The 25,832-nt window shown below is 41.0% G+C and overlaps 1 protein-coding gene across 1 annotated transcript; it reads right to left on the bottom strand.

The window, feature by feature from the left end:
• Positions 1-24,352: 24,352 nt before the first annotated feature.
• On the bottom strand, positions 24,353-25,530 carry LOC147429014 (uncharacterized). The gene is made up of 2 exons (XM_086495181.1): positions 25,337-25,530; positions 24,353-25,183 (listed from the first exon to the last, which is right to left on the bottom strand). Exons 1-2 carry the CDS (start codon positions 25,437-25,439, stop codon positions 24,486-24,488), a joined length of 801 nt encoding a protein of 266 aa, XP_086351307.1. The 5' UTR covers positions 25,440-25,530; the 3' UTR covers positions 24,353-24,485.
• Positions 25,531-25,832: the final 302 nt, after the last annotated feature.

A 25,832-nucleotide genomic window follows, 5' to 3' on the forward strand; every position in this document is an offset into this window, starting at 1 on the left:
TATTGCAGTTACCACCCTTTCACTGAGAAGCAATAAAAGCCTGTTCAACTGCACGCTGCCTAGTCCTGTTTTTTCTGGAAAGTGACTATTGCAACAGCAATGTGCATAATGCATCAAACTTGACAACTTCAGGATTTCCTTGGGTCATAAGTCTCCAAGTACTAGCAAAAGTCTGGTAAGAATCTGGTAAGGCATCAAGAACAGTCTGCACAAGGGAACTGTCTGAAATGACATTACCCCTCAGAAATAAATTGCTCATTGATATCCTTGACGCCAGCAAGGAAAGTGTCCATATGATCTTCCTCATGCATATTCTTCGATTCCAGCTCTTTACGCAGCAAAGCAATTTTAGCCTCATTGCGGCTTGCATAAAGACCTGCTAGAATATCCCAAGACTGTTTTGCAGATTTTGCTAAATGAATGTGAGGAACAATGGTGCGCTTCACAGACAATGCAATCAATGCATGAGCCTGCGCATCCTTTACATCCCAACGAGCTTGTTCTGCCGTAGGCAAAACAACTCGTAGCAGCAATCCTGGCAGCAAGACCTACAACATCCTCAACATCGCTTACATCCTCAGAACCAGGACGTACATCAATGCCCTGCACAATGTTCTAGACGCCCTTTGACACAAGAACATGTTGCATCATATAAGCCCACATAGGGGTAATTGTCCCCATCCAACCTATCCTGAGCAGCAAACATCTTGAACACATCTGTATTGTTGTCAGCCATGGTAAATGCTGCACCTGATATGAAAACTGTCTAAAAATAGGAGAAACGAAGTGGGAACAATACGTGCTATATAGCACAAACCGTAGAAGACTGTAAGGCACATGTTATGCACAAAACGGCACTGACAGAAATTCTGCACAAAATGACGAAATTGCATGTGCAGACCTACCTGTAGTGGAAACGGAGGCCGAAATGAGCCCGTATCAAAAATCTGAGTAGACTGAGCTCTACGATCTCACCAATAATATTTGTCGACCTGCGGAGCTCGCCAAACCTCACTGAAATTGAAGAAAGTGAGCAAGCGTGTGCTGGAGCAGCTGACCACTAAGCTCGAGAGGATGCAACCTGCTCTAATACCAATTGTTGGAATTAGGGTTGCAGAGAAACGTACACAGCTTGGAGAAGATGAAGGAAGCTCAAGGTACATAATAGAGACTGTGTTACTTAGTGTGCAATGGAAAGATAGATAGCCCTAGAGTGATGGACATATATACAATGCTCAGGGGAAAAAACCTCCTACAGAGGGAAAAAATGCCCCGACGGTCCTAGTGCGTTCACACACATCACTACCACATGTATATGGTAACAGCTACAATTGTGAAAAGTGTGGTCATTTGTTTAAAGATTGCAGATCCAAAGGCAAAGACAGAGACTTTACAAAGGACAAAGGTAAAAGCAAGCATTAGGAGGAAAGCAGTGATAGTGACTCAGGGAAGGACAACAAAGAGGCTGTTGGTGTAGTAAAGTCTACACTAGCAAGGACTCCCGCCTTCTAATTACATGGAGACCAATGCCGCCACTAGCTTCAGCCAGAAAGAGGCTTGTGAGTGGCAAAGAGGGACATCAGTGCTCCCTATATTAATTTGGACCCTTGTGTTGGGGTTCAAGTTACCGGTGTTTGAAACTGTGGCCAGAGTTCAAGGCACATGCATCTGGTAATGAACCAATCAGACGTATCTAAAACACTATGGATCAGTGCACCAATCCATTGTTTTTGGTCGCATTATGGATAGTATGTGTTCCACAGTTCATTGTTTTATGAGTATTTTGGATGTGATGTGTTTATAGTTCATGAATGGGGATTCTTGGACGTAGTGTGGTCTACAATTCAAATTTTATAAAAGGCAACCGATGCTCAAGATGGCATTCTTCTAAGGTACAAAGTTGAGGGTAGCAAGCATGACCGGTGTTGCTGGAGTGTCCATGGTAGATTCTTCATCGACTTGGTCTCACTATTTAGGCCCACTATGAGCTGCAGAGAGGGGCTCTCTCCGCTTCGTCGACTTTGACAATAATAAGTGGCAAGGATGACCGCAGTCAAGGAAACATCAATGATACTTTAGCAAAATAAGAAAAATGTGATTTTTTAAAACCTAATTTTATGCCTTGAAGAAAACGGTGGGACATGGAAAACTATGGATTTTGATGAAGAGCCCATTGTCGTTTATGGTATGGTAAAAATAATTTGGTAGTCTAGAAAATTCTCTATGCTGTGTACAATGGGATTGAAGTAGAGATTCTGCTGTTTTGGTACAGCAGTGCATGGAATTTGGAAGCTTATCGTGGCCAAATAGTCAAGAGTTATGAATGTTACTTATTTTTAGCATAAAAAGTGATGCCTTATCTTTAAACTCAAGTAAGGGCAAGGAAAAATATACTATGAGTATTAGATTTTTTTCAAAAACCATGAAAGGACGCTTTGATATCCTGTTAAGTTACCAATCTACTGTTAAAGTAGGTGGAGCCACAGAAAACAAAGCAAATAGGTTATTAGCAATGACATTCAACTTTGATATTCGGCATGCAACCTTAGATGTTTTGAGACAAAGGAAGCAAAAGTCTGTGGATTTTAAATGGCCATTTTATCTTGTAGGTGTGCATGTAAGTTTCAGACTTTTTGAGCGCTCCTTCTTCCGTAGTCACTCAATGCCCATGTCCATGCAAGCAAGGATACATTGTAAATGAAATGGCATATTCCATTTCAGTCTAGTATCATCTCATTGATGCATGCTTGGTCTAATGTGGATTTCCTAGCAAGCATACTAGGATTTAACAGAAATGAGGAAGTGCAAATTTCCTTCTTGACCACCTTGTATGAAGGAATAATACCATTATAATGATATCCAATTTCTCCAATGAGAGGTTGTAGCAGGCTGTCCATAAACATTTCTCTCATGGCATTCAAAAAGATCATTGATTCAATAGCTAACAACAAAACGGACTACATAGTAATGCAAAAGTTAGTAGCATTGCTTTAGAATGAGAAAACACGAGTGCCACCCAACACCACCTGCTAAGAAGGAAAGAAAATTCTTGCTAGCATGGTGGTGCTAACATACTTGAAAGTATCAAAAGAGCACATAACTAGTCTGTGTGCGTGCCACACACACAAAGATGGATAAAGCACTAACATTGATTAGCTCGGAGTGCCAACAACAATCACATATCTGCAAACATTCCAAAAATAAAGCAATCGGTAACCCCCCCCCCCCTCCAGAGACACACACACACACACACACACACGTACGCGCGCACACATGCACACACACACACACACACACACACACACACACACACACACACACACACACACACACACACACACACACACACACACACACACACACACACACACACACACACACACACACACACTTTAGCTCTAACAGGACCAAGATCAGCTTACAAACTAAGTCTCACTACCTGACAGAATCAGGGGATTTTTTCACCAAAAAAAACCCATGGAATGGGTAGTTACTATGTATGCATCGGAATCCAGGACCCCTTCTGACTAGAACTTAAAGTCTCCCCTTAAAGGGCATCCGCTTGATCTTGGTGGGATAAACCCCTTTACTAGAAGAGCTTAAACTCGAAATCCCCATATGATGGGGCCCTTCACTGGGCGCTTAGGCCTCCTTTGGTAAAATCTAAAAGTAAAAATGTTTCCCCAAATGGGGAGCCTGGCTCATTTATGTGATACATTATTACTTACTGGCATGTGTTCACTCTTCACGTCCCACTCCCTGCCTCGCTCTCGAGAAGCTCTCTCTCTGCTATACATATACACCGATTGAGTGTAGGGCTCCTTCTCTCTCCCACTGAGGTTACCATGGCGACTGTCGTTTGTATCATAATACCTCGGGATTCTGACATGTTGATGAACAAACGTGGAAGGGATTCTCCTTGCTAGCGCTACTGAGTGTATCCATCGAAGGTGCTCCACTATTTAAACAAGGTGAGGGATGCTCTATACCCCTCACTTAGCCTTGTCCTTTGCATATTGTGTGTGTATGTGAAAGGGAGTTTTTTTAAAGGCTTTCTCTGCTCGATTGACTGCTGTATATCTATGGAATTGGTGGAACATGGGGATACTTCTCCGGTCGGTGGCTTACCGAAAACTTCTCATTTTTTATTTCAAGCATAGAACCTACTCTCACTTGGGTGGTGATGTGATTGAGTTGAGCTTTGTTTTTTTACGCTACATTGTCTTGTTTTATATGGTGGATGTTAATATACCTTGGTTTGCAGGTACCCATCTTTTACCTATGCAATTATGGTTGGGATTGTTTGGTATGGGGTTTTATTGGCTACGTACAGGAGACCAACTCGTTTAACTCTTGTTATTTTCGTTCTCTCTGGCTTTTTACTGTATTAACCGACTTCTTTATACTGTGATGTACGCTAGAAAATGGGCTTGAACATTTAGGTGGGTTTAAAAAAAACATGTGGTTGGCTTTCGAGGCTCATGCAGAATTACTATCTTAAAACTGTGTAATAAGCCGTTTTTTGACAGATATTCGATTGATATGATAACTGGTTACGCCATAGAATTTGGCTTGGTTTAAAAAAACATGCTGCTTGAGTTGGTTAGGGAAGAGTGGGAGGTTAGACCCTTGTTGTTTGCAAGCCTAAACTATTGTATAGGCATCTTTGGATACGCCCTGCCCAAAAGGTGCCACTCACATGTACTTTGGATTTTCTGAGTGTGGGAATTTGAGTACTATATTTGTCATTTTCTTGCTATGGGTGGTTGTTGTTGCATCTGATACCGGGATGCGCTACTAATGTAATGATGATTCCACCTTTGGGTTATTGTACTACTCACTAGTGTTTTGATCATACTACATGTTTTTATGGTTTTTTTCAAAATTAGTCCTACGGGTGTACGCTTGTTGGTACAATCTCTGTTTTTTACCTCTTATTCAATCTAGTCTGGGTGATTTATTTTGGCTTGATATGCTTAGCTGAGCTTGATACCTAAACCAAAAAAAAGACATATATGGTTCGTCTTAGGGACGTATCTAATGATCAAGTATAGGCTACTATGGTCTACATGATGGCCTTTTGAATAGAGGGGGTAAGTGGGATACCGTGTACACTTGGTTGATCTAGAAGTGTTGTTTAAATTAGTTTTGCTACATTAAGAAAGAGCAGGATAACCTTGCAAGAATTTTATGGTGTTATATGGTTGAGATATAGGTACAAATATCTTTGGGCTTATAAATGGTATTAGGACACTTGGATCGGAAGGAGTGGTGGCCTTCCGATTAGAATAATATGTATGTTAATATCTATTTAAGGTCTAATAAAAATAGGTTTATATAAAAACCTTACATATAACTACTGCCATATTTCAAAAGGATAATGACCTTTTTACAAGCATTGAAATGAACTTAAAAAACACACACATTGTACTCTACAAAGCTGGAATACATATATACTTTGAGCATTTGTTTTAAGTTAAAAAAATTGTAAGTTGGACATGGATAACAACAACTGATATAGTCCATTGACACCTGTAAAGCACATTTAAGGCTAACATGCTTGTTGTCTTGTTTGGATGGATGCAGGTGAGGACTCTATCATTTCTTGGAAATTTTTCTTTTAAAGCAAATGTTTGTCCTTGACATACCAGGATTTTGTCATTTCATGGAACATACACTGTACTTCTACACTAGGATGAGACCTCATTCTTATAGCAATGTACAAAAATAGTTCTAAGACTAAGTTATTTCTGTACTAATCACTGTCACTTGTCTAAACCAACTGTCTTTTGAACTGAAATACATTTATGTTATATTATTTAAGTAAAACAACTATACACACATCCTATACATAAGGCTTTCCTAGTTCTCTGAGAAACCAGGACGTTGGCTTTAGGATTTTGCTTGAATTATAGTACTAAGTTGGACCCATTGTCTATAATTCCTATTTAGGTTGGCTGGTGTTAGGTGGTCCTTTGTAGAATATAATTTTGGATACATGCTCACGGCTATCATAGTCGTTTTGACTTTGCCGGTTTAAGGGTTGCAGGTCCAGCCTATAATACTAACCTATACTTTGTATAAACTTTCAGGATCACACAGGCTATAAATTGACTACTCGTATGAGGATAATCAACGACCCAGAGAAGCATACAAGAATTTTAAAACAAATTAGATTTTACTTAAAGGACCATCCTCCTAAAAAGCCATGGCTACTAGAACTAGACCTTTTCTTGCTAGAAAGGCCAAGCGCATTGTAACCTCTTACCCTAAGTAATCTCTTGCTAATTGAAAATTTTGTCCATTGCAGACTGTAGAAGGCAAAGACGGCTCCAACAGGTACAAAGTATCCCCTGGAAGCCGGACAGTGGATTGGTCACACAACAATAATTCCCGCGGCAACTACTACAATAACTTCTAGAGGCTATAAATAGGACCCATTACTTTGTAATTGGGCTGCTTGTCTTTTGACTTCTTACTCCTTAGTTCTCTTGGTTTAGCTTCCTAAGCAGTTCTTGAGCTACAATCTCTTCCCCTGTAACTCCACTTTGTAATCATAACTACTATAGTCAATTGAGCTTCAATATGATATACCTTGTACTGGTTATTCATGAATTATGAATCTGAATCTGAAACTGTAAACACTTTTTGTGTAATCCAGTCTATTTCTCATTCCATTATACTATTTCAGTTCAGTTAACTATTTCAGTCCAGTTTTCACAGTTTCTTTGACAGACCTGACGACTTACCAGTAGCTGTAAATTCTAACACTGGAATTAGCTATCGGAAAGAGCTCATCTCCAATTCCATTTTGGCGATCACGGTGGTTAGAGCTGTTTGCTCGTTGACCAGAAAACTCTTCCCCTGGTTAGAATTTTCAGCTGAAGTCATGGCACCCAAAACCAGTCGTGGTCGTAAACCATCCTACCGTGTTGACCCTATCCCTGAGGAATCAAAAAGAGATTCTGATCCTAAGAATGGACGGATGACTGATACTGAGGCTCAGGAGGAGCACAATCATGCCAATGAAGCCAATGATTCTCAGCACTCCAGTCAGTCTAGAAGAAGAAGGGCTGAGAGGGAAGAACGCAAGGCCAGGAGTTCTTGGACCACACAGAGGGATGAAGGAGCCAAAGACAGTAAAGGTAGTCGCCACAGTTCCAACAAAAAAGCCAGAGAGAAGACAAAAACTAAGAATGATGAAAAAATTGATTAGGATGCCGACACGGACCATTACAAGAAATCTTCAAGAAAGAGTCAGGTTCCTAAGGTCAGAAGAGGCAGAAACGATGTTGATCGACATGATTATACCTCTTCATTAAAAATTTCCTTTCCAGTGTTCAAAGGTGGAAAGAAAGATGATCCGGATGTTCATTTCCAAGCCTTTGAACAGTATGCTGAGTTGAAGAGTATCCATGAAGATGACTGGGGAGAATACTTTCCTCAGAAGTTGAAGGATGCAGCAACGAAATGGTACTACCATTACCCAGCTTGCCAACAGATCATACAACAAACTGCTCAAAGCTTTCCGACTGGAATATTTAGACAACAAAGGAGATAAGAATATCCTCTATGAACTGGATAAGATAAAGCAAGGAAAATTATCAGTCAAAAGTTATGTTGAGAAAATCAAGGAGCTTACTAGGCAGCTGCAGGAACCACCATCAGAAAAGAGGTTGCAAGCATGGTCTTTAAATGGTTTCCGCAGTCAAAAGCTTAGGGAACAGGAGGTGCCCGCACCAACAAAGAAATTCAACGATTTGGTGCAGTGCGCTCTGAAGTTGGAACAACATGCAAAGAAGGAAAGGAGTCATAGGAAGAGGAGGTCCGGTAGTAGTAGTACTTCTACTGAGAATTCTGATTCCAGTAAGACCTCCAGTAGCTCAAATGAAAAGAGCAAAGACAAGGCCAAGAAGGGGTCTTGGTCCAGAAAGATTGATGAGATGGTCCGGCAGATTGCTGAAATCAGCTAGACTAGACAACCAGTACGAAGAATGGAAATTTGGTGTTCAAAGTGTAAATCTAAAGATCATGTTTCCAATGAGTGTCCATAGTGTACTTACTACAAAGCCTATGGCCATTTATGGTTCATCATTTCAAGAAGGGAAAATATCTGTCTGTGGTGGCATTTACAAATGCTGAACCAGTTAGAGCAGAGACTACCAGTGTACCCAAGAAGAGAAATCAGGTACCAGTGGCACTGGTGCTTGGCGTGGCAGATACCACGGAGGTACTAGCCGGGGCCAGGGTCGTGGTACTTTCCAGATAGGAGCATGAATTGTTATACTTGTGGCAAGTATAGGCATTTTGAGGCTCAGTACCCGGAAACACCTACTACTGCGGCTACTTAGGCAAAGGCCCCAGAGCCAGTTCCTGTAAGAGCAGTTACACACAGCAAAGGGGTGGTCATTGAGAAAATTTCAGATAAGTCGGTGAAACTAGTCAATCCTGAAAGTAGCAAATGGGATCAGTAGAGAGAGGTGTGGAAGGCAAGGGTAAAGAAAAGGTAGTTGATGAATGGCAGGAGTAGAGAGAATTGGCGGCAAAAATCACAGAGGATTTAGCCAAGAAGCTGCCAGAGCAGCCAGAGAGTTCTGATGCTTGGGTCATTCAGAAGATCCCAACCCAGTCTTCTGAAAAAACACAACTAGATCAGTCAGGATCTGGGATTCCTAAGACCATGTTGGCTGCAGTTCAAGGACTGAAGGAAGAATTAGGGACTGATAGAACAACTGAAGGCACCAAAACAAAGGAATGGTAATGTGCGGAAGTTTTTGATTCTTCAAGTTCTGATAACAACGCTGATCATGAGAGGGAGAAAATTCATGTCAAAATTTGTGTCAGAATTCAGAAACTCACAATTGAGCTAGATGACATTAGAAAAACTTTGCCTGAAGCGACGAAATTCATCAGACAACAAAGGAACGTTGAGGCGGAGGCAAGAGCAGTTGACTTGGCCGCTGTCAGAGATGATGAAGTGCCGATGATCCAGGTACATTACAAGGTTAGAAAATAGTGGCTCCTAGGGACACACCTTCAACAAAGAATGGGTATCACAAACCTGAAACCAGCACCTTTCAAAGTTTGAATGACAGATCATCGAGTGGTGCAGGCAACAGGAATGATAGACAATATGCAGATAAGAGTAGGCAAAGAAAAGTTCAAAACTAGCTTCCTAGTACTAGACGTGCAAAGTGCATATGGAATGCTATTGGGGCGCCCGTGGTTGTGAGCAATGCAAGTTGTTCACAACTATGCCAATCAGACTCTAACAATACAAGGTGCGAGTAGCATAATTCAGATTCAGACAAACAACACTAGGAGCTAGCGAAAGGAGCTACGACCAGAAGAGTTTTGCCAGAAGTATAAGGTGAAGAAATATGAGAGGATGCTAGCGGCAATGAATATTTTTCCACTAGCTGAAATAGACCTCAACGTAGTTTTACTGGACAAAGATCACGCTGAAAAGCAAAAGAGGCAATTTCCAAATCAGTTCACTGAACTAAATTCTGGGGAGCGACTAGTTCAGCTAATTGGAAGACCAGAAGACCCAGTTGATTCTAGTATACCAACAGCTTCTGAATAAGAATATTCTGTAGACGACACTGAAATTTAGAATAGTGGTTCAGAGCTCAAAGGATCGTCTTGGAATTATGCTGAGGAGTCAACCAAACGAAAAGGTGGTGGGACTAAGTGGTTGCTTCCAGATGATCAGGGCATAGAGGAATGGAATTTGGGTTCAAAGAAAATCCTAAAATGATCAAAGTCAAAAAGCATCTGAATCCAGTAATTTAAGAAAAGGCCCGACACATGTTTCAACACTACAAAGATGTGTTCGCATGGGAACTCAAGGGAGTAGATCCAGAGGTATGTCAACATCGAATACCATTGAAACCAGATGCCATACCAGTACGGTTGCAAAGGTACATAATGAATCCCAATTATGCCAAGAAGGTCAAGGAAGAGATTAATAACCTTCTAAAGGCTCGATTCATTACTGAAGTAGCCAGTAGTGATTGGTTATTTCCCATTGTGGTGGTACCTAAGAAGAACGAAAAGCTTCGAGTCTGTGTGGATTATCGGAAGCTAAATTCTCAGATCATCAAGGATCCATTTCCCTTACCCTTCACGGACACGCTGCTTGATGAAATTGCAGGTTATGAGATGTATAGCTTTATGGATGGTTATGGTGGCTATAACCAATTATAGATTGCTCTTGAGGACCAAAGTAAAACGACCTTCATTACTGAGTGGAGAGCATTCATGTATCTAGTGATGCCATTTGGTCTTTGCAACGCTCCAACGACTTTTCAACGGTATATGATGGAAATATTTAGTGAATTTCTCCACCGATTCCTTGCTATCTTCATGGATGACTTCACTGTATATTCAACAGAGGAGAAGCATTTACTTTTCTGGAAATGGTTTTTCAGCACTATTAGAAAAAGCGGATCTGTTTGAAAACATTCAAATATGTTTTCTTGGTCTGGAAAGGACAACTGCTGGGAAATGTAGTGTCCAGGAATGGTATAGAAATGGCCAATGACAAGATTTAGTGTGTCCAACAGGCCAAGGCTCCTCGCAATGCATCAGAGTTAAGTTCTTTCTTGGGATATATCAATTTTTATAGAATATTTGTGCACAAGTTTGCTTCCCAGGAATTACCTTTGTATGAACTCACGAAGAAGACCAGCAAGTTCAGTTGGATTGCTGAATGTGAGGAAAGTTTTCAGAGTCTAAAAAATGCTATTATCAGTAAGCCAGTACTTCAACAACAGAATTGGGATGTCATTTTTCATGTACATGTAGATGCTTCAGGACTGGCGATGTGAGAAATATTGGCTCAACCAGAAGGCAGAACTGATTATCTAGTATATTTTGCCAGTTGAAGATTCAGTCAGGCTGAACAAGGGTATACCACTACTGAAAGAGAAGCCTTAAGAACGGTTTTCAGCGCTACCAAATTCAGACATTATTTATTGGGCAAGCTATTTCATTTTTATGTGGATCATCAGGCGTTATTATTTTTTATCAACAAAGCCATTCAAGGCAGACCGATAAGATGGATCATGCTCCTCATGGAATTTGAATTTTGTATTTTTCATAAGCCTGGTAAAAACCATTGTGGTGCTGATTTTCTCCCTCAAAGTCAGGGAGTTTCAAAAAAGAGATTTGGTTCTGTTGTATCCTTTAAAACTGGGTCCTAAGAAACCGAACTTAAAGATAGCTTGGGCTGCTCCATATGAAGTTGATTGGGTGTTTTCCAATGGCATAATAATATTGAAAGATTTCTCTGGATTACTGTTGCCAGGCGTTTATAATGGGGCCAAAATCAAGCTATACTATTCCAATGACAAAGAGACTTCTAGGGATGAGGATACTGGTATTCTCGGAGCTGAAAACCAGGAAAATTCAAAATCAGTTATTCTAAGTCTGTTTCATGTACAGCCAGTACCAGATCCAGTCAAAGAGGTAGCTCAAGGGTCAGAAAAGTCCCAGTATGACAAAACTGTGTCAATAGCAAAATCTGTAAAGTGTTAGAACCAGTATCAGTTTTTATGGAAAAAAGGCCCAGTTGGACCATCAATAGTAATCATTTCAAGGAACATGGAGAGTATTAGACAATGCATGTATGCCACATCATTTGCAGTGCACAGGACTCTAGGAACGGTAAGTAGTGGAGCTTTTATGGCGCAAACGCGTATAACAGTAAGGCGAGCAAGCATTTTTCCTCATAAATCCCCTGCACGACGATTGCCTGCTATCACACATTCGCCATCGCCAAGCTCCGAAGCTTCGTCCCTACAACCACAGAATTCTTCATCAGAAGCAACAGTTGATTGCTGTTTGTCTCTACCCAACACACCTGGATACGGATTTGAATATTCGGGTAAGTCTTCTTCTTCTTCCACAGAGGCATCGTCTTCACCTTGTAGGGGCCAAAGAAAATATTGGATAAGATGCAGGACCCTATAGAAGAGACCCAAGCACTTAACACCTCTGTCAAAGCCTCCCTACCACTCATTCCCCATAGTCAGATATATAGGTATGTGTTCACTGAGCAAGCAGAAGTGTTGCTACGACTGTGGGATTTGCATGTGGTGGTGCAAGCCACAAGAATAGAGTTCGGCACAACCATCATTAGGCAGGTTCTTGCTTCCTTCAATGCTGATGAAGGCAGTGCTATGGTGTATGGAATGGAAGTGTCAGCAACTCTGGACAACATTGCTTATGCTTTCAAGATGCCAAATGAGCCGAAGCTAGCTGTAGCAACTGCGAAGCAGATAAGTGCAGCCCTGAAGGAAGATGATGCAACCAAGAAAAAACATAAGGCTAGTGCGCAAGGAGTTCCAGTATAGCAGGTCTGGACATTCCCATTGCTTACCGAGTTGTGGCTGAAGCTGTGAGTTTGAATATGTTTCAAAAAAGTTGTTTGCTATGTTACTGGCAAAGACATTGGATGCCAAGGCTTCAATCAACCTATGTCAGATTCTGTCTCATGATGTGCTTCAGTAGACCACCAAGCTAAAGTCTTAGACTGTTTTTAAAGCCTGGTATGTTTGGCAGTTTCTCTACTAGGCAACTTCCCCAGATGCTCATCATCAAGTACGGATGGCGTGGAGTCAGAAACCCATCCCAACAACTAGCAATGTTGACTTATCCTCTGATGAAGAAACCCCAGGTACTTAGTTGGCTCTTACTGGTCAAAAGAGAAAGGTCACGCCGGAGGAAGCTGGCAGCTCTAAGAGACCAAAAACTACATTGGCTAAGAGCAGTGCTCTCTTAAAGCAGCTAGAAAGTCAGGTCAAAATTGTGTCTACTGAAAATTCTCCAGCAGACCAGACTTCAGCTGGCCAGACAAACCAACCTCCAGCAAAGACTATTGTTGGGACTAGCCAACAAACTGAGCAGAGTTCATCAACCACCAATGCTGGAAAAGACCAGCGTGAGAGGACCAGTGCTCAACAGGTGGCAACCCACAATGATAAGGGAAAAGGTTCAATGCCTGCTAGCCCACTCGGTAATTCTAGTATCCCTTTCAATGATATGGCTTTGGCCTTAACCAAGAAGGATAGATTACAACATCTGCAGACTCATCCTCTCAAAGGATGATTAATCCTGCACAAGCCTGATTATACTACACTACCATATATGGCTCCTGTTTACAGTTTATGAGCCAGTTGCCTTTGATCTAGCAACGGTCAATGATGGTTGCTCAATGTTAATCCAGTCATCATGGAATACGATTGTCCATGCCTTGGGACAAATGATGGATGCCTCAGTGTCCACTGATGAAGTGACCAAGTTACAACTTGAACTGAGGAATAGTGAGCAACAAGAAGATATAGGGGCACAGTCCTTGAGACATAGTGTTCTTGAAAATCATTCAGCCAGGACAATTCAGACACCGGAAAGTAAGCTGACAAAGATTGAGCTTGAGATGAGGCAATTGAGAGAAGAAAAGACAGAGGCTGAGAGAGTTGCTGACAGATTTGAAACTATGCTAAGGATGAAGAGAGTTGAATTCAACTCATTACTAACCAGCCACACTGCATTGAAAGCCTCTTTAATAGAAAGATACATAATATAATAATTTGGCTAATCTTTTGAATCCAGACGGCAACGCAGTCTTCAATATGGATGATTTGAGGGCGCTCATGGAAACCATGCAAAGTGATTTGCACGATAAACTTTCTGAGTATAACAGTGCTTTGGCAAATCAAGCCATTATGGACTATATTGAGAAGCAGAGTAACCTTGATGAGGATTCTAAGAAAGCAAAAGAGAAGGATGAAGAGGAGGAGGATGAACCAGCAGATAGGAACAATGATGATAATGACTTTCCTCCATCTCCACCTCCAAGATCTGGTGATGGTGGATCAGCTGCCACAAGGGGCAGTCAACCCAACACGGACCAGCCAGACTAGTATAAGGGTCAGTAGTCGCGAGATCAAGGGACTGAAAATCAGCAAACAAGCAACACTGAAGACTCCCCAATACTCCAGTCACAGTACTGTGCAGATGTGAAAGGGAAAGCTAAAGTTGTGACTGAAACTCTGGAAGGTGATGAGCAACATTCACTACAGTTCATCACACTGAACAAAAGGCTAAGACATCAGCAAGCTCCAATAACCAGGATGCATTTGGAGGATGATGTTCTTCTTTCTGATTTGGAATGTTTTTAGAGACTATATGTAGGTGCCAGAGAAATGGTCTAGCATTGGAAATCAGCCGCCTTTCATGATCAGGAAGTGTGCCAATCGCCTGAGCATCCTAGCCAAATTCAGTTGCTAGAGAGAGTACCTAAATAGGTACTAACCTCTGATGATAAGTGGGTTAATGCACACTGGCAGCGGCAGTCTACTGCAGACTGTCACTCCTTAGCCATTGAATTAGAGCTCCTGCTTGGGAATAGGCCCACATACGAGTGTATGAGAGAGGTGAGAAATCAACGGAAAGAAGTCCTACTGCAAATGCAGATTGCCAGAGGAGTTCTGGACCAAAGGGTACAAGCTATGATTGAAGATCAAGCTTCCAGGAGTAAGGGACCACAAACTCAAATGACAATAGGGGCACAAGCGACGGCTCTCCGAAGTTTGTTCCAGCTGGTTAGAGTCACCAAGAAGATGATGCAGTAGGAGAACCAGACTGTTCTAAATTTTTAGAATTTGTACCTAATTCCCCAATTCTCTTGTATTCTGCTGCTTGTCTTTTGACTTCTTACTCCTTAATTCTCTTGGTTTAGCTTCCTAAGGAGTGCCTGAGCTACAATTTCTTCGACTGTAACTCCACTTTGTAATCATAACTACTGTAGTCAATTGAGCTTCAATCTGATATACCTTGTACTGGTTATTCATGAACTATGAATCTGAATGTGAAACTGTAAACACTTTTTCAGTCATCCAATCTATTTCTCATTCCAATATACTATTTTAGTTTAGTTAACTATTTCAATCCAGTTTTCACCTTCTATCCCAGTTTCTCTGACTGAATGGACGACTTACCAGTAGCTATAAATTCTAACACTCGAATTAGCTATCTGAAAGAGATCAGCTCCAATTCCACAGACCCTTGCTCTCTCACAAGGCCTGAAGTCAACTTCTGAACCTCTCTCAACCTCCTTTGTCCTCAGATGTATAAGCAGCTTGGATGCTTCTCAACCTATTTATGAATTGGCCTTAGCTACGGATAAAAATTCTTCTAGCTTGCACATGATTTCTTTTAATGATTGGGTCAAAGTCTTGACTACTCTAGACAAAGACACGAAAGATGGGGTTGCTAGGATTGCCCAATACATTGCCCAACTACCCATACTTCCATTACAATACCAACAAGAGCTAGCTCAGTTCTCTTCATTAGGAGCTGAATCCAGCTATCCCTCAAACGGGCGGCATCTTTTGCAGGGATAGTGCTACTCTAGAAGCCATCAAGGAATTTCAAAATAATCTCTACTCCCTCAGCGACGCTAACCTTTTAGAAATGGTGCCCAAAGTTTCTAAATTTTTTCCTTTTTTACCAATTAGACAAATTGAAGTTGAGTCCTTTGGTGTGGACCATCATCTCTGGGTTCTCCCCAACAATGCCTTTTTGGCACCAACCCTTAGCGAAACTTGGGTTTATTTGGCTAATCTACCAGCATCCATAGTTGTAGAATGCAGACTCAGAATCTTGAAAGGAGGACAATTTTTAGACAAAGGAGAACTCATTAAAGCCCCCTTCAACTTTAACTTGTTAACCATTCTAAGTGCTCCTCTAGTGCAGGATTATACATTCGTACAAAAGGCAACATGGAGTTTGCTAAAAGCAATCGTGATTTTTACATTGAATCCATCTGGAATGTTTTCCAGCCGTATTTAAAATGTGCCTGCAAATTTCTTGACCCCAAAGCCTCTTCTGAGTCCAACATCATGTGGTTTGACCATGCTATCTGGTATATCCTCAACCACCTTGATCAACTCTTCCCTGAGAAACCGGTGGACTTACATTTATCCCTCATCTGCTCTTGGCTAGGGGGACATGCCAAACATCTGGTGGTAATGCTGGATATCCTTAAAGAGCTCAAATCTGATAAACTAGGGACTTATCTAACTACTTATGCCAACTATAAAGGTGTCAAGATCATCACTAGTTTACTCAAGCCGCCCTGCATTGAGGATGATGATTCTCCCTCACTAAAAAGACCTAACTCTTTAACCACCCCCAATAACTCTTTCACATCTTTTTTGACCCCTAGTACTTCCTTCATCTTTAATAGGGGAAAATCTCGTAGCTTCACTAGAGGAAGAGGTAGAAATACTCCCATACAGCGCCTCCTTGACTTATGATCATCTATAATGTGCAGGTTGCTTTTGGCCCATGTGGAAGGATGCATCTCACTAAGAAGACCGCTACTTTGGAGTATATCTATTTCCATTGTCTTTTCCAAAATGAGCTTTTGGATTGGTTTCCCCCAAAAACAATATTCTGTGAGTGCTTTGACTTACTTTCTGGCAACCATAAGATGCTTGATAATGTCCTTATTGATTGGAGGTATCAACAACCTATCAAGAATCTTGTCTACAGTAATGATTTTCTATGTCACAACACTATCCCAGAATGCGCTTGTGATAAATATAACACGTTTTGTAAAGATTTTGATGATTTGGGCAAACATGTCTACACTTGTGACCTTAATATAATTGATAACACCACGGTCCGGAAAATCCTTGCTAAAAGACTGAATCACATCCCTAGTTTTCTAAAAAACCCATATCTTGCCCTATCAACTTTACTTAGCTGATTAACCGAACTTGTCAGTTCTCTCCGACTGGAGAAGACAGTCCTACTGGACTTAACTAAATTAGTTCAACAATGTTTTGTTTAGAAAATCTCTTTTCTACCGTACAAATGGCTGTCCACTAACAGTACTTGGATCACACCACACCTTGGACTTCAATTTCAAAAACTCACACATAATTGGTTTGTCGTAGAGCTTGATAAAAGCGCCAATTGTCCTAGTCTAATGTGCAAAAACTTGGCTTGGAAAGCAACACATTTTTGAATATCTGTTAGGGAATTCACATTGCTTATACCCCTAGTATGATTACTGATAGGATCACTAAGCACCTAATAATATTGGATATTCTCTTAAGACAATCAAGCTCCATGTGCTATTTCCCACATATAAACATCATAAACATAAATTCAAATGGATATTTTCCTCAAATGGAATATTCATCAACATTACTAAAGATATCACCCTCTGCCATGACCTTATACTTTCTAAGTTTGAATCTGTGTGTGCAACTAAGGAAAAAATTTGTTCAAACTTCCTCAAGATAGATTATAACCCCTTTTGGCTAGTAAAAAACTTCACTGAAGTGACTCAACTTACGTAGGCAAATAATTCATCTCTTTACTACAGATATCACTCATTGCTATCAAAATATACCCTTGAACGGGGAATCGAGGCTGAAGTATATTCTAATAAAGATGATCGAGATATCATTTAAGCACTCTAAGGAAAAAGGATTTTTTAACATCTCCCTCACTAATAAATCAAGATGGATTAAGAAACCCCACTCATCTCACAACTACCACTTTAATGAGGAAAAAATTGGTATATTGCATTACTTGGATTCTTGACAACTGCTCTATCATGTTCGGAGGCCAATGTTTTAACCAAAACCTTGGCATACTTATGCGTTTTTCATGCTCACCCCTAATGTGTAATTTATATTTAGCTTTCTTTGAATACAAATGGTTTCTCAAAACCTTGAAAGATAAGGATAATTGTCACAAACTTTCCCTATTTAAGCGTATTACAGATACATGGATGACATTCTAAGCCTCAACAATAGATCTTTTTCAGAGGAGATTAACCTCATTTGCCCAAACTGCCTTAAAATTGAGCCAACTTATGGTAAAGATTTCACTACATCCTCTGGTTTCTTTTCCACCTTTGCTCAATTCCTTAACTTTACAATTATGCTACATAACCCCTGTAATGGCGGCTATGATTACCGTTTCACCTGGAAAAGAAATCTTTTGAATATCTCTTCCTTTGAGTTCATAAAAAAGAAAAGTAACCAACCTCATAAAGCAGCTCTTAATACATGCATAACCTCCTTTGCTTGATCTTGTATTCATCCTCTAGCTGCTTTTTAGCGTGGGAAGACATTAGGATCCTTATACACAAATTTTGTCTTAATGCATTTAGGAGGAATGATCTAATTGCTACAATCATCAAAACTATTTCCTAGAATGACTTACATGGCTTGCAATTCAGACGCTCTAATCTCATCTCTTTAATTAGGCACTAGGCCCATGCACAATGGGCCTACTGCCAACCCATTGTGTATGGTGCATGGGACAGGGCGGGTACACACGCACGCACACACACACACTTTTTAAATTACTAATACAATTGTAGCTCTACACCGGACCAAGATCAGCTTACAAACTAAGTCTCACTCCCTGACAGAATCGGGGATTTTTTTCCACCCCCCCCCCCCCCCCCCCCCCTAGAATGGGCAATTACTCTGTATGCATAGCAATCTAGGACCCCTTCTGACTACAACTTAAATTCTCCCCTTAAAGGGCATCCACTTAATCTTGGTGGGATAAACCCCTTCACTAGAAGAGCTTCAACTCTAAATCCCCATATGATGGGGCCCTTCACTGGGCGCTTGGCCTCCCCTGGTAAAATCTACGAATAAAAATGTTTCCCCAAATGGGGAGCCTGGCTCATTTCTGTGACACATTATTACTTACTGGTGTGTGTGCACTCTTCACGTCCCACTCCCTAACTCGCTCTCAAGAAGCTCTCTCTTTGCTATACATGTGCATCGGCTGAGTGTAGGGCTTCTTCTCTCTCCCACTGAGGTTACCATGGAGATTGCCACCTGTATCATAATAGCTCGGGATTTTGACGTGTTGATGAACGAACGTGGAAGGGATTCTCCTTGCTAGTGCTACTGAGTGCATCCATCGAGGTGCTCCACTATTTAAACAAGCTGAGGATGCTCTATGCCCCTCAATTAGCCTTGTCCTTTGCGTATTGTGTGTGTATGTGAAAGGGAGTTTTTTTGAGGGCTTCCTCTGTTGGACTCACTGTTGTATAGCTGTGTAATTGGTGGAACATGGGGATACTTCTCCGGTCGGTGGCTTACCGAAAACTTCTCATTTTTTATTCAAGCATAGGACTTGCTCTCACTTGGGTGGCGATGTGATTGAGTTGGGCTCTGTTTTTTTTATGCTGCACTATCTGGTTTTATATGGTGGATGTTAATATACCTTGGTTTACAGGAACCTATCTTTTAGCTATGCAATTATGGTTGAGATTGTTTGGTATGGGGTTTTATTGGGTACGTACAATAGACTAGCCCATTCAACTCGCGTTATTTTTGTTCTCTCTGGCTTTTTACTGTATTAAACAACTTCTTTATACTGTGTTGTACACCAGACATTAGGCTTGAACATTTAGTTGGGTTAAAAAAACCCTATGGTTGGCTTCGAGGCTCCTGCAGAATTACTATCTTAAAACTCTGTAACAACCCGTTTTTTGACATATATTGGTTAGGTATGATGATTGGTTACGACATAGAATTTGGCTTGGTTTAAAAAAACATGTTACCTAAGTTGGTAAGGGAAGAGTCGGTGGTTAGACTCTTGTTGTTTGCAAGCTTAAACTATTGTATAGGCATCTTTGGATACTCCCTACCCAAAAGGTGCTAGTCGCATGTGCTTTGGGTTTTCTAGAGTGTGGGAATTGGCGTACTATCTGTGTCATTTTCTTGCTATAGGTGGCTTTTGTTGCATGTGATACCGGGATGCGCTGCTAATGTAATGATGTTTCCGCCTTTGGGTTATTGTACTACTCACTAGTGTTCCGATCATACTATAGGTTTTTATGGGTTTTTTTCAAAATTAGGCCGCGGGTGTACGCTTGTTGATACAATCTCTATTTTTTTTACCTCTTCTTCAATCTAGTATGGGTGATTTATTTTGGCTTGATATGCTTAGCCGAGCTTGATACCTAGACCAAACAAAAGACATATATGGTTCGTCTTAGGGACATATCTAATGATCAAGTATAGGCTATTATGGTCTGCGTGATGGCCTTTTGAATAGAGGCGGTAAGTGGGATGACGTGTACACTTGGTTGATCTAGAAGTGTTGTTTAAATTGCTTCTGCTACATTAAGAAATAGCAGGACAACCTTGCAAAACGTTTATGGTGTTATATGGTTGAGATATAGGTACAAAATAACTTTGGCCTTATAAATGGTATTAGGACACTTGGATCGAAAGGGGTGGTAGCCTTCCAATTAAAATAATATGTATGTTAATATCTATTTAAGGTTTAATAAAAATAGGGCTATATAAAAACCTTACATATAACTAATGCAATGATTCAAAAGGATAATGACCTTTTTACAAGCATTAAAAAGAACTTTAAAAACACACACCTTGTACTTTACAGAACTAGATTACATATTCACTTTGAACATTTGTTTTAAGTTAAAAAAGTTGTAAGTTGGACATGGATAACAACTGATATAGTCCGTTGACACCTGTAAAGCACATCCAAGGCTAACATGCTTGTTGTCTTGTTTGGATGGATGTAGATGAGAACTCTATCCTTTCTTGGATTTTTTTTTTCTTGTACAGCAAATGTCTGTCCTTGACATACCAGGCCCTTGTCATTTCATGGAACATGCATTGTACTTCTACACTCATTCTTATAGCAATTTACAAAAATAGTTCTAAAAGTGAGTTATTTTTGTACTAACCATTGTCACTTGTCTAAGGCCAGCTAGCTGTCTTTTGAACTGAAATGTTCATTTATGTTGCATTATTTAAGTAAAACAACTCTACACACACACACACACACACACACACACACACACACACACACACACACAAAGTGCCTACACTCAGAAATAGGTAGGTTTTCTTTATAAAAAACCCGTTCAAATAAAAAAATGACTGTCTCAAACTTTTGCAAGAAGGATTTGAGGTCGGGTCAAATATCAAGATTTTTAGTCGAAAACAACTCAAAATTATGTAGAATTTTCCTTCTCAAAAATGGTTTTTGAGAGAGTGTTGAAATAGCACATCCAAGTACATGAGAGTGAAGGGGGTGTGATGCCTTGAAAAGGAAAAAAGGTTTCAATCTTCCATCAGTTCATTCCACCTCCATTTGATGAGCAAGATAAGGGAAAATTACATAAAGAGAACAAGATGAGCAAAAAACTTCCTATTGTTTCATGCTTTTCTATATTTTAGTTGGTGTTCCCTCCTAGCAATGCCTAGAAGCAATATTGTGCCTTTCCTTCTAATGTGGTGGAAATTGCCCTTTCTGCACATTGTCCTCACCTCGTCCTCACATTATAATATGTTTAGCCCCTGGCTTCCCATTTGATCTCAAATTGAGCTAAATCGGCTTCAAAGTCTTCCTTTTGAAACTCGCCCTTAAGTTGTGCAAGTTTGATCTTCAAGTTGAGTATGTTTGGAGGTTGTGCCATTGCTTCTTTGCCCTGCAATGGTATAATTGCTTTTAGGTTAACTTGTTTGGTCCTTTCCTGTTGTTGTTGTTTCACCTAAAAACATAGAGTAAGGATTATGAAGGTGTTTTTCATCTATGTTTGTTGAGATGGACCATGTGTTTCCATTGTCTTAATTAGTGCTTGATCATACCTTTCTATCGAGCATTACTTTGACGTTTGTTTTGGTGTTTCTTGATTCTCACTTGTCAACGTCGACAATACAGACGTATAGAACTAAGAAGAGAATGCACGAGAGAGAGAGAGAGAGAGAGAGAGAGAGAGAGAGAGAGAGAGAGAGAGAGAGAGAGCTTGTTGAACCAACCAACTAGGTAATGAATTAATTATAATTATACAATGGGGGCTTGGGTGTGCTTATATACTACAAATAAATACCTAAAAGACAAATTAATAACTAGGATCACATATGGCATTCACTCGAACACCCTCTTTGTAGCTCATAGTGGACATATGTAGGAAGATCAAGTCGATGAAGTGACCATGGACACCCAGCAGAAGGCCTTAGAATATTGTGGATACCACCAACTAGTCCTTATATAAAATGCCATCTTAAGCACCAACTAGTCCTTGAATAAAATGCCACCTTAAGCACCGACCGCCTTATAGAAAGTTGAATTGTAGAGCACACTATCTCCAAGAATCCCCATTTGTGAATTGTGACGACATCACATCCAAGATTTCCAAGACAATGAACTTTGGAACACATCCTGTCCATAATCCGGCCAACAATAACGAATTGCACACAAATCCATAGTGTTTTGTATATGTTGCGTTGGCTCCTTGCTAGATGTATGTGCCTTGAACTCCGATTGACAGGTTCAAACACCGATAACTTGAACTCCGACATACAGGTCCAAATAATGTCTAGGGAGCTCCTTTTGCCCATCTCTGCCGCTCACAAGCCTCTCTCTGACTGAAGCATGTTGCAGCACCTATCCCTTGGTTAGAAATATGGCATCGAGGCCATTGTAGCTGGTGCCACGTGGGCATGCCATGCCAATCTCTTTAGTGGAAAGACTGTCACGAGTATCCTCATCAAGCTTGCATTTGTTGTTGTCCTTATTGATGCATTTTGATTTTCCTTTGACTTTCGAATCCGAAACCAATGGACAAACACTTCCTCGAGGACTTTGTGTGTGCCGAGGCAACTAGTTTGAGTGGTAATCCAACCACTTTCAGTCAAGGCAAGCCATTGCTGATTTTGAGGCCTCACAAGACCATGCAAAGGACTTCATAAAGCTGTCCCTAAACTCTATTCAAAGAGGCTTAGGCCACTGTGTTTCAAAAGGAATGCCTTCTTGTTCAAGCAAGCAGACCCTACTCATTCGAATAGCGTTTCAAAAAGTTGTGAATATAACTCCCAAAACATGCCACCAATTGACCCCTCCCAACAACCTTTGAATATGCATAATGTGCTTCTCCAACAAGCCAGGCAATATCTCAAGGTGCTCATACATTTCAAAAGGCTTCCTCCCAACAGCCGACTCTGCAACGACGGCCTAGTCTAGCTCCCCGAGTATTACCTTATCACCATTATTTGTCGGAGCTTTGAGACTTCTTTGTTATCTTTCTATTAGTACTAAGTAAAGAGTTCATCATGCTCAAGGTAATACTCTTTAGTGGTTGTGAATGTTGATTTGGTGGTGGTACTTCCCCATTTTACTCAAGGCTAGAACCGCCCTCCACCTCCAATTTTTGCAATTATTTTCATGAAGTTCCTTACACAATTTGGAGGTAGGCTTTGTGCAAGGGCCAAACAGTTGCAGCACCTTTGATTGGTCTCAAAATGCTAACATCTTGGGTCTTTGGCGATGGCTTGAAAGGCTACAAGTATCGGCAGCAAAAAATTGGGCTCATACACCTCGAAAAAAAATGGCAAGTGCCTTGCAATCTCGGCATAAGACTTTGATGGTTGTCATGAACCATAACTTAAATAATACACAAATCTTTGAATATAGCAAAATTGCAACAATGCAACCCCCATCGACACACTAGGTAAGGATTTGTAGCCTTAGTTGAGGGAATCTCTATGATGCAGCACTATGGAGACAACATCGACAAGGTACAAATATTACAAAGAAACCACCACTCTACAACCATAACAAAAGACGAAAGCTGAAGACCGAGGATTTGCAAATAATTTTGTGAAGTGAGTTTCTACCTTGGTAAATGGCACTCTCTAGGATAGAGCTACAGAGATGGATGGATGTCGACGCCCCCATCCCTCCTGCAGATTCCGCAACACTATTTTTACCATCACTGTATTCAGACGATAATTGAGACACGGGGCAGTTTTCACATGGTTAGAGGGTGAAATAGTAGACAAATGGATCCTCAAACAAAGTTGTTGTTTGGTAGGGAGATTGTACGACATTGGTGGACTGATGACAATGAAAACTAATGTTCACAGTATAACTACATTTTTTTCTTACAAAACAGTGTCACATTGCCACTAGGCATAAGAATGCAGAGCACAGCCAAAACAGAGTTTGCGTATGCCAAGAAGAGACCAACTCATCTCGGTCCATATGGCTGCCTTGCAGAATTACAAAAAGGAGACTGCGACCTTCAATTTCTAGGGACAAGCATTTCGCACTTCATTCATAGTTGTAATTTGACACTTAACCTGAAAGGCAAGTATAATGATGATACATTCCTGGCGGTTGTCACCTTTGAAATTGACAACACCAACCTGCTTCTACATGTTTCCTATCTGGTCGACGAGACCACAATCAGTTTTAGACTCGTCCATCAGCACAAGATTCATCAGGCAAGGAAAAAGCTCACCTCTAAGATGTGCTGACCTGTTAGAATGCATTTTAAACCTTTGATTTTGACAAGCCATAAGACACAGTTTGGCCGTATTTACATTAACATTGTATCATTGCAAATGCACACACCACTGCAATGAAGAAAAAAGGCAGCCTTGAGTGTAGGACTACAAAAGGAAGATTATGCATGAGAGCAAATGAGCACCTATTGTGAGTGACGTGACAAAGGCAATCCCCCGGCCACGATGGAAAAAGGCACCTGCCATTCTTGTGATTTGTTGAGAAAGGAAAATGGTACCCATGCGCCCATATTCCTGAACGTTAGCAAAGAATTGAATAGGCTTACCAGCCTGCTTCAGCTGATATGCCAAACCACAAAAGACTACTGATGACATGCACACCTCTATCATGACAGCATGGTCGAGGGGCGGTTTCAAAGCCAAAAACATCCCACCCCCCCACACTAGGTGGACTGCACCCACTGCAAACAGCACATATGAACATCTCTTCATATTCACCATCATATCTTGTTGGGCTTGTCGCAATTCCCTTACCAATGGTGGCACCTCTACGTCCGCTCCGGAACCGACCATCTCTTCATGATTATCAGGCTGTGTACTCGCATCCTTTGGGTTGGTTTCCCCTTCACTTTCACTTCTTGATTCTTTGACATTGCTGGAGCTTGAATATGTCTTGCCTGCTTTCCCAAGTGTGAGAACACTAGATGGATCCACAAAATAGTTACTTTTCCGAGTAGAGTGATCTACGTTGGAACATGAGTGGAAGACATTGTGGAGACATATGGCGGGCGGTGTGCAAAGAGCGCTTGCTGCTGTCGACTGATGCCAATGGTTGCAATTAGCATCTGCATTAAAGAGTTCAAAGGTGTTTAAGCTCTTACCAAGAAGCCCTACTAGCACCATGGCCTGCATGTTTTCTCTCTCTCTCTCTCTCTCTCTCTCTCTCTCACACACACACACACACACACACACACACAGAGCAGATCGGATCTCCTTACTAGTAGCAATCGTAGGCTCGTATATGCAGCGGTACGTTAGGGCTTGCTCTGTGCAGACTGGCAGCTTCCTCGACCTAGCCTGATTGAACAGCCCTCTCAGCATTTTTGAAGACAGAAACCTCAACTTTCATCGGCAATACCATCGATCATAAATCCTCTTACGATTCCTCGTCTTACTATTTGGTTACTTCTCATTGTGATTTCAGAAGGACACTTGAGTAGGATACCACTCACACATAGTAGTGGGCCATGTCCTCACTCCCGAGGGGAAATCTGAGTCGGTTCACTCCACTTGGGGGGGTGAAACAAGGTTGCCCGCTCTCCCCTACTCTTTTCGGTATGTATGTGGGTGAGGTTCAGATTACATAGAAGGGAGGATGATAGAGGAGCATAACTGACAGGGACATGGATTCCATTGTTGCTAAATGGCGATGATATTGTGTTGATTTCTGACTCCCCACAGGGAATGCATCGTCACTTGGATACCCTGCACATT

The sequence above is a fragment of the Adiantum capillus-veneris genome, chromosome 22, assembly GCF_014529385.1.
Source record: "Adiantum capillus-veneris isolate H3 chromosome 22, ASM1452938v2, whole genome shotgun sequence".
In the NCBI taxonomy this organism is placed as follows: Eukaryota; Viridiplantae; Streptophyta; class Polypodiopsida; order Polypodiales; family Pteridaceae; genus Adiantum; species Adiantum capillus-veneris.

Bases quoted from the DNA above. Each gene is read 5' to 3' on its own strand.
- LOC147429014 (XM_086495181.1), bottom strand. From the start codon at position 25,439: ATGCTGAGAGGGCTGTTCAATCAGGCTAGGTCGAGGAAGCTGCCAGTC. The intron at 25,184-25,336 runs GTAAGGAGATCC...TCTTTAATGCAG, and splicing joins CGAGCCTACGATTGCTACTA to ATGCTAATTGCAACCATTGG.